Raw genomic sequence first — 10,421 nt, 5'->3', positions numbered from 1 at the left:
TCCTCCTGAATGCATTTTTCACCTCCTTGTTCCTCAGACTATAAATGAGGGGGTTCAACATGGGGATTACCACAGTATAAAATAGAGAAATCACTTTATTGATATCCAGGGAGGAAGCTGAGCCAGGCAGAACATAGATAAAGAAAAGAGTCCCATACAGGATGGAGACGACTGCCATGTGAGAAGAGCAAGTGGAGAAAGCTTTCTGCCTCCCATCAGCAGTCCGGATCTTCAAGATGGCCACCAGGATGCAAACATAGGAGACCATGATGATCAGGACACTGAGTATGACAATAGCTCCAGCCAAGATGAAGAGCACTAATTTATTGATCCATGTGTCTGCACATGCTAGAGACAGCAGTGGAGAAATGTCACAGAAGAAGTGATTGATGATATTTGGACCACAGAAGGGTAAGCGAAAAGTGAGAATTGTGTGGGTCATTGTGTTTATAAGAGCCATGGCGTAAGGCCCTGCCACCAGCTGCACACAGACTCTCTGGGACATGATGAGAGTGTACAGCAAGGGCTTACAGATGGCCATGTACCGGTCATATGCCATGGAAGCCAGGAGGAAACATTCACTTGCCACAAAGAAACCAGAGAACCACATCTGTGCAGCACAACCCACAAAAGAGATGTGTTTTTTCTCCGCAAAGATATCACACAGCATCTTGGGGGCAATGGAAGAAGAAGAACAAATATCTACAAAGGACAAGTGACTGAGAAAAAAGTACATAGGAGTGTGGAGTCTTGCATCAGTCCATATGAGAACGATCATGCCTACGTTACCCCCCAGGGTGACAAGATAGACAAAGAGAAGCATGACAAAGAGGATGATCTGATGAAGGAGGTGATCTGTGAGGCCCAAGAAAAGAAATTCAGTCACTTCTGTCTGATTCTTATCTTCCATTGGTCAGTTGTAATCTGTTACAAGAAGGAAAAACTATTTTTATAATTAAAAATCACTAGCACTTAGAAATAATATTTTATACAAATGATAGCTTATCCTAAGCAGGTCTATAACAGGCAATTATTGAATTATTGTTGAACCGGAAGACAGGATGTCCATGTACTAGGTCTAGGAGTTGTGCATAGATACTGTGTAAACTTGGACAATTCACCCCCGATCTCTTTGGATTCAGTACTCGCTCCCAGAGAAAGAGGAGTCCAACTACATTGTCGAAACCTCCCTCAACGTGTATTTGAAATGGGGATTAGTCTCCACATTTTATCTTTTTGTGTTATAGGATAATAAAGGTCACTTAATAATACTTTTACTGAAAGTACTATAAAATCTCACCAATGTGATATTCAGATCCTTACATCAGACATTTGGGAAAGACTAAGCAAGGGAGTTCCTATTCTCACTGAAGGATCAGTACCATTCTAATATTATTAAGACACAATTCACAGATGTGCTTATCAGTTTATTCCCTACTCCCACATATAGCAAGATGTTGAAAGGATAATACACACAATTGACAAAGATTTGATTTATATACAGAAATATGGTGTCATGGAAGAAATGGAGAAGTCTTGTCTTTAAGATCAAGTGAGCTGGCAAATGTTGGACAGCAACTTGTCCTGGAAATTATATAGAAAATTAAGCCTCTGTTGCACCTAAATAACATAGAATTGTTTTATGTGATTTCCCATATATTCTAGAAAGTGTTTTTTGAGTTATTTACCTTGAATTCTGTCATGCAATGACAATATTTTCATTAAAACTGTAATTGAAATTATGTCTGTAAAATATCAGATACATCATTCTTTATGCAAGGAATACCCTCAAGAAAATGTTGGTTTCTGACTCATTAGTAAAGGAAGAAAAATCAAGTTGTTCAAAATTCCTAGGAAAGATCACTATGTAGGATAACTTATATGAAAAAAATCTGGTTTTAAATAACATGTATTGTCACTTCAGTTAGTGTCCTCTTCAGAAGAAAATAAGACCAGTATGCTACTCCGAAATTAAATTACATGTGGAACTTGATATATGATATTAGTAGTGACTGTATCTATTCAATTTATGATAATATTATCATTATCATGATTATTTGCTTAATGCTATATGAATGTATTTTCAACGGTCAAAAAGGCAATTCTGAGGTTATGTTAGGAGCATGACCCAGAGCAGAAATGCTTTCTTTGTGGCAATTTGAATATAGCAATAAGATGTGGGGGGTGTCAGGGTGGTACACTCACATGACTCCTCATTTTGATTCAATCGTTTTTCCTTCCTTCCTTCTTTCTTTCCCTCATTTCCTACTTATTTATTTTAATAAGTTATTTTGAGTCTCTAAAAATCAGGGAGGATGATCCCAAACCTCTTTTACACTTACATTCTGTGATCTTAGAAATCCTCATGGACATTGTCTCATCTCGATACTGTAAAGAAACAAATAGGAAATTCAGTTTTAAAAAGTCACAACGAACCAGTTGTTTTGTCCCAGAAAGATATGAGCAAAATGCCGAAGTCTACTCTCTTTAGAGAGCCTGAGCTAGGAAGGTTATTTTCCTGTCATTTAAGCTCATCCTGATGTTTTTCCACCAAATTTCAAAAACTTCATGCTTTCCAATATGCACTGTACTCACTTTAAGGATATCCTTCATCTAGCTCCTTTAACTGCTTCAAAGGAAATGATCATTTTCTAGAAGAAAGGAATACTCAACTTCCTTCACAGTGGTAACCTCTTCTAAGAGGCAGGGCTTTCTAAACACATGGTGAAGAAACCAGCTCTCCATCTTGAAGAGCCTGCAACTGAAGAGATGCTGTTTGACCCTGCACATGAATACACATATTGCACAGAATGAGGGATGCTTTCCCAGGAGTTTTCAACAGTTTAGAGCGAGGTCCCCAAAGAACTAAAATCTCAAGCGTTTACATCTAAAGGGACAAAATTTTTTTTTAATTTTTTATTTTTTATAAACATATATTTTTATCCCCAGGGGTACAGGTCTGTGAATCACCAGGTTTACACACTTCACAGCACTCACCAAATCACAAAATTAACGTAATCTTAGTAGCACTTGCACTAAGTATTATTTTATAGCTGTGTCATTTCTCAATGAGAGGATTCCTAAGAAAATAAAGGGGATTGTCCCCCTGCTTTGGCATCCTTCATGCCAAAAGGAGCTCTCATTTCTATCAGTGGGGTGTGATGCATTGAGCACACAGGACCAGTTTGGAGGAAGTAGTTTGCTGCCTAGATTCTGGAGACAAGTCCCCTGGTGGTAATCTCAATTCCACTACTTTATTACTTGTGTCACTTTAAGCATATTTTTAAGTTTCTCTGTGCCTCATGCTCTCAATTTTTAAACTAAAGAAGATAACGATGTCTAGTTTGCAAAGATCTTGGAAGGACTTAATGAAGTGATAAATTTAAACCACTTAATGAGTGTCCAGCACAGAAACAGTGCTCATTAATGTTATGTATTATTATTAGGGATGTATAGCATAGTTAGAGACATTATACCTAGATACTGAAATAAAACAGAAGAGTATTTTGTTTTTGTTTTTCTTTTTTGTTTTTATCTCTAGGCAAAATAAAACACAATCTGTGGACTCCAAAGAAAGGACAGATCACTGTAAAAATAGAATAGAGGAGAAAATACTCAAATGGAATAGAGGAAGGAATTACTCTAGAAAGATAAAATTTAGGTAGACTGAAGTTAAAGGAAAGGTATTCCAGGGCAGTGTTAATGAGATCAACAGGAGCAGAAGCAAGGAAGATGTTTGAGATGGAAGGTTTACATTCAAGAAAGAAGCAAGTGTAGAGTCTGATGAAACAGATTAAAGTATTGAAATCCCCACCTTCTCTGAAACCTCATTGTTTATCTGATGGGAAGAACCTGATATCTTTTTCTATTTAACCCCTATAACATTTCACTGGAGCTTATTTTTAATCCCAGTTAATTATCTATCTCAGTACATTGTCAATAACTGATTTTGCCTAACTGATGAATTAGTGGAAAATAAATGCTCTAAACCAATAATTCATAATGGTTTATATTTAGCAATTAAACTATGTTATATATTTTTCATCTGATGGCAAGTAAAAGTAAGTCTACCTGTTATTCTCAAAACAAACTAAAAACAATAAAAACCAACAATGTAAAATGAAAAAGACACTTCATCAGCTCTGAAAAGGAAAAGGTAATATGGAAAATAATTTAAAAATCATTTTTTTTATTTTTTATTTTTTAAAGTTTTTTTCGATTTTATTTATTTATTTGACAGACAGAGATCACAAGTAGGCAGAGAAGCAGGGAGCTAAGCAGAGAGCCTGATGTGGGGCTTGATCTCAGGACCCTGGGATCATAACTTGAGCTAAAGGCAGAGGCTTTAACCCACTGAGCCACCCAGGCACCCTTAAAAACTCATTTTATTAACAGAAAGTTATAGAAAAATTCTCTTTTATTACATTTTTTAAATAAAAATGTCAATTTGATGAATAGCAAGGTTGAAAAATGAAATAAAATTATATTAGATAATGTGAAGTAAGTGGGCTGAGCTGAGGAAAGAAAATTGTATGAGAATTGTCAGGACATGAAACAAACAAACAAGAAGGCAATAGGCAATATAGACACTACTAAAATAACCCTGGAAAACTTGAGAAAATTCAAAAAGTAAAGTTTAAAATTAGCTGCAGGGCTCCTGAGTGGCTCAGTCCATTAAGCATCTGACTTTGCCTCAGGTCATGATCTTAAGGGGTGGGATCAAGTCCCAACTGGGCTCCACACTCAGCAGGGAGTCTACTTCTCCCTTTACCCCTCCCCATTCCACTGATCTGCTCTCTTTCGCTCTCTAATAAATAAAGTCTTTAAAAAGACAAAAATAAGCTGCAACTTCAAAATGTTCAGTGAGAAAATGATAAGGCAGAAAAGAAGATCTAACATACAAATAATTGGTATCTCTGAAGAAGATAGACATCATATGTAAAAAAATCTTTCTAAAACAAGAAAATCTGTATCTGTGGAATAAAAGTACACAATATGTCTTAAGGGGAAAACTATAAAATTCTCATAAACATTATGTAGACTTTTTTTCTTCTTCTTACTTAAAGAGGAAATTTTTCAAACGGTTCTCAAAACACTCCATAATTTCATTCCACTGCACATTCATTATGGTGAATAGTATTATAGATGGAGCCAGGACTGGAAAACTGTGAGAATTAAAGGAAATGGTAACATAAAATAGAAATATAATCAATAATCATATTGATATGGCTAATATTAAAATAATAATATAATCAAAACAAACTTGAAATGAAAGAAGACAGTTTTAAAGTTTCTCTTAGCCCTCAAATCTCCTCCTTTCAATGTAGAGAGTTATTAAATACAGATTAAATGTGATAAATGCTGCATTTTATATGTAGAAATATCTTAAGACATAGAAAATTTACCATTAGGAATGTTAAGGATAGTAATATAATCTATCAAAATCAGGCTATAGAAGGAAAATAAGAAATATAATTGTAGGAAAAGTCTAATATTAACTAACTGACTAATACTCACATCTTCCATATTAACAGATTTTAAGGTAATAATTCAAGATATAGAAGTTTATTACACAAAATGATGAAGACTAACATCAGAAATATTTTTCTTGAAAGTTTTGAGTCACTTGGCACCTAATCCCTGAAGAATCCTGAACCTCAAGCATCTACATCCATAAAGAAGAAAGTTAAAGTGACATAAACATTAGATTTTGAGCCAATAATACCTCACAATTGGATTTTATCTTAAGGGAGGATTCTGAAGAGCAAATCTGGTCATCTTGCAATCATCTTTGAAAAATAAAACAGCATTCTATTGAACAAGAAACTCTGGGTACTAAGAGACAGAAACTCACAATTAAAAAACTATCCCTGAAAGTTGATACAAGTTGTTTTAAGAGACTGGAAATAAATGTGGAAAAATCAAAGATGTAACAAAAAACTAATTACACACAACTTGGAAATACCTTGGTCCAGTTTTGTTCAGAATGGGGAAGTTTCTCAGTTGGGGAAAAGATTCTGAGAGATCACTTGCAGGCACAGTTTTATAGAAATAACATACTCTTGGGATCAAATATTTCTGGTTATCAGTTAAATATGCTATATTATTAGCTTTGGAATCATTCATGTCAGGTGATGCCCCACAAGACAACTCTAAAGACTAAATTCCACAGAAGTTCTAATCTACATGTAGTTAGGAACCAGAGGACCTAAAAAATTCCACATAAGCAAAATACTAAGTTTCATACACCTAAATAGAAAAATACCTAGGAACATTGTATTCAAACTATCAAGAACTAAAGGAAAAAGAAGATTTAAAGCTCATTCTAAAAAAAAAAAAAAAAAAAAAAAAAAGGAAAGGAAAGATTATTTTGAAGGAGCAATGAGACTGATACCCAAGTTATTTACACAAATAAAAGAAATAGAGGAAAATAGAATAACTTTAAAGTTCTGAAAAAAGTAGCATCTAACAGAGAATTCTGTACCAAGTAAAACTATGTATGAAGGTGAAATAGATGTATATCCAAACAAGCAAAATCTAAGAGAATCTTTTCAGAGAAAAAATTCCCTGAGTAAAGATAATACAAATCAGTTCATTAGTCAGAAGGAATATTACATCTTATGGAATCTTAGGGTTATGGAGAGACATGTATTTCAATGGAAAAATAGAGATGTGAGTGACTACAGAGATAGTAACTAATAGAAACTTATAATAATATCTTTCATAGAAAATTGATATAAATGATAACAATAAACATTCAAATCAAGAGTAGGTTGAATGGAATTTAAGTGTTCTAAGACCTTCCAATTATCTGAAGACAGAAAGACTAGCACTCATTTATACTAAACTCTGAAACATCAAGAATGCAAATCATCAAAAGAATAGCTAATGACCAAATAGTGAGATTACCCACCCATCACATGAGTCAGACTTTTTTATCATACTTGAAGGTCACACCATCTGACCATTGAATAAGTATCAAGCATACACTATGCCCAAAGAGTGGTTGAGATGTATCAGATTAATAAAATACCATGCATATATAGAACTTTCACTTTAATGAGGGAAGATAATACACAATAAATTTAAATATCAATTTAGACATATTATAGGTTGGAAGGTGATCATGTTATAGATAACAGAAAAGGTTAGATCAGAGTAAAGGGAATCTAAGTTTCCTGGTGGGGTAGGGATGGTAACAGATTCAGTCAGTCATCAATATGTTAAGGTAAATCACAGAGAAAATGAGCTTCAAGCCATGGCAGAAAGGTGTGAGTTCCCCAGGCACATACTGGAAGATGAGAGATCTCAACCAAAGAGAACAATATTGCAAAAGTCATGAAGGGACTTCAGGTTCTTAGCTCTACAGATAAGGATCTTGGAAGTCACTAATCTGTCCTAATAAGTAAAAAGCTAACGATACTGAAGAATCAATAACTCTTCTTGGATTTGTAAGAGAGGGGGGACACAGAGCAAACCACTGACCCCAAGACTGGAGAAATGGAGAAGTAAAGGCAGAGTCACAGTTTACTCACAAGAGGAAATGGCCATGGGAACCAGTGCCTTGATAAGAAAAAATGAACAGAACAATAGAATGAGTTTTACCTCCCGGAGTTCGACCAGGTCCCCACAGTAAATGTAAATGTAAATATAAGAGGAAAATCTCCTGGTGCTCCCATCAGGGGACATCAGGGAAGAAGAAATATTCCTTTTTTTTTTTTAAGTAACATCTAAAGTATTATTTGTTTCAGGGGTACAGGTCTGTGAATCATCAGTGTTACACAATTCACAGCACTCCCCATAATACATACCTTCCCCAAAGTCCATAACCCAGCCACACTCTCCCTCCCCCTGCCGAGCAACCTTCAGTTTGTTTCCTGAGATTAAGAGTCTCTTATGGTTTGTCTCCCCGCCAGTCCCAACTTGTTTCATTTTTCCTTTCCTTGAAGCATTCTGAAATCTCTCAGAGTGTTCTGTGCTTCTTAATAAAGCCTGCCCTCAGGAGAAACTAGTTAAACATGCAATCCCCAGGTGGGGTCCTCTTAGAGCCTGATGAATCTGGGGAAAGAGAAACGGCCAAATTAGCCTCCTCTAGCCTTCCACCTGGAGAAAGGAAATAACCACTCCAGTCCACTATGGTCATCCTGTCCCAACTTACAAGGGAGAAAAACACTGAGAAACACTTTTGAAGCTCTTAGTCCAGAAGCATAGTTCCACCAAAAGCCTGAGACCTATCAGAGGACTACAGAATGCTTCTTTCCCTCCACACCTTACGACCACCTCGCTAAAAGGACTGTTTGAAGCAGCCTCTGTTGCCTAGAACATTGTGTTTGACTATCAGGAAAAACATAAAAGGCAAAAAAAAAATCATAAAAGGCAGATATGGAAAGGCAAAAACATGATCCGAAGAGACAGAGCAAGCATTAGAATCAGACATGGTAAAGATGTAGGGATATCAGACCAAGAATTTAAATCAGCAATGATTAAAATGCTGGAGATCAAAAACACTGTAACAAAAATGAAGAATGCCTTTGATGGGCTCATTAACAGACCAGACACGGCTGAGGAGAAAATCAATGAGCCTGAAGATATAACAATAGAAACTTCAAAAACTGAAAAGGAAAAACAAACAAACAAACAGAATCAGGGACAAATATCTAAGGGAGGTCTATGTGGCAACAACTACAAAAAGTGTAATATAATCCCATATTTATCATGGGAATATCAGAAGAAGAAAGAAAGGAATAGAAGAAATATTTGAAACAATGACTGTTTTCCTCAAGTTAATAATAGACACCAAACCATAGATCCAGGGAGCTCAAAGAACACCAAACAGAATGAGGGCCAGCAAAAAAGCATACCCAGGCATATAATTTTCAAAGTATGGAAAGTTAAAAATAAAGAAAAAATCTTGAAAGAAGGCAGAGTCAAAATGACATGACTCCTACAGAGGAAAAAAGGTAAGAATTATATCTGACTTCTCAGAAAAGTGGGATGCAGAGCAAGAAAGGCTCCACAGCAGGTCCAGGTATAGTAGAAGCAGCCCTGCCCCTTGGACCACAGGATACAACAGACTCTATGATGAAAGATGTATTCCTAGGGAAAGAAGCAACATGGAGTTTATTACAAGCCTCAGTGGGGGGAAAATGCAGGTCCTGAGCTTCATGAGGCATTCCATCTCACAGGAAATAAGAATGTTATCGCCAAACTATGGAAAGAGCCAAGATGCCTTCAAAAGACAAATGGACAAAGATATGGTCCATATATACAATGGAGTACTATGCCTCCATCAGAAATGATGAATACCCAACTTTTTTTTTTAATTTTTTATTTTTTATAAACATATATTTTTATCCCCAGGAGTACAGGTCTGTGAATCACCAGGTTTACACACTTCACAGCACTCACTAAAGCACCTACCCTCCCCAATGTCCATAATCCCACCCCCTTCTCCCAAACCCCCTCCCCCCAGCAACCCTCAGTTTGTTTTGTGAGATTAAGAGTCACTTATGGTTTGTCTCCCTCCCAATGTCCACCAACTTTTTTTTTAAAGATCTTACCTATTTATTCAACAGAGATCACAAGTAGACAGAGAGCAGGCAGAGAGAGATAGACAGAGGAGGAAGCAGGCTCCCCACTGAGCAGAGAGCCAGATGTGCAGCTGGATCCCAGGACCCTGAAATCATGACCTGAGCCGAAGGCATAGGCTTTAACCCACTGAGCCACCCAGGTGCCCCGAATACCCAACTTTCGTATAAGCATGGATGGGACTGGAGGAGATTATGCTGAGTGAAGTAAGTCAAGCAGAGAGAAACAATTATCATGTAGTTTCACTTACTTGTGGAGTAAATTTCATTTACTTGTGTTATTAAGGAATAACACTGAAGACATTGGGAGAAGGAGAGGAGAAGTGAGTTGGGAGGAATTGGAGGGGGAGATGAACCATGAGATACTGTGCACTTTGAGAAACAAACTGAAGGTTTGGTGAGGGGAGGTTAGGTGAGCCTGGTGGTTGGTATTAAGGAGGGCATGTATTGTATGGAGCAATAGGTGTGGCGCATAAGCAATGAATCTTGGAACACTGAAAAATAAAATAAAGGTAAAAAGAAAAAAGAACATTATGGCTTTTGAAAAAGAACTCCTGGTCTATTTGTGGAACCTAATAAAGAGAGAACACTTGCACAAGTGGCACCATGTGAGCATGTACCCAGGCTTGCCCTAATGTCCTGAGTTCCATCAGATTCTCCAATAAATAAAGTGAGATGAGCAAAGCAGCATCTATCATATGATGAACACGGTCCATCCAAATGGATCCCAACTAACATCAGAGGCTATAGTTCAAATGTGTTTGAATACAACCTCTCCTTTCCTACGTCCATGCAACTCACCTTGAAGTGATAATGTCAACAGCTTGTTATGCA

At 36.5% G+C, this 10,421-nt stretch overlaps 1 protein-coding gene across 1 annotated transcript; it reads right to left on the bottom strand.

Annotated features, from left to right (window-relative positions):
* Nucleotide 1: 1 nt before the first annotated feature.
* On the bottom strand, nucleotides 2–910 carry LOC132021715 (olfactory receptor 5G3-like; the record flags this gene model as incomplete). The annotated part of the gene is made up of 1 exon (XM_059406952.1): nucleotides 2–910. A coding segment is annotated over exon 1 (909 nt), but the record flags the coding sequence as incomplete, so codon positions are not given.
* Nucleotides 911–10,421: the final 9,511 nt, after the last annotated feature.

The sequence above is a fragment of the Mustela nigripes genome, chromosome 1 (genome assembly GCF_022355385.1).
Source record: "Mustela nigripes isolate SB6536 chromosome 1, MUSNIG.SB6536, whole genome shotgun sequence".
NCBI classification, from domain to species: Eukaryota; Metazoa; Chordata; class Mammalia; order Carnivora; family Mustelidae; genus Mustela; species Mustela nigripes.
This window is presented reverse-complemented; position numbering and strand designations above follow the sequence as displayed.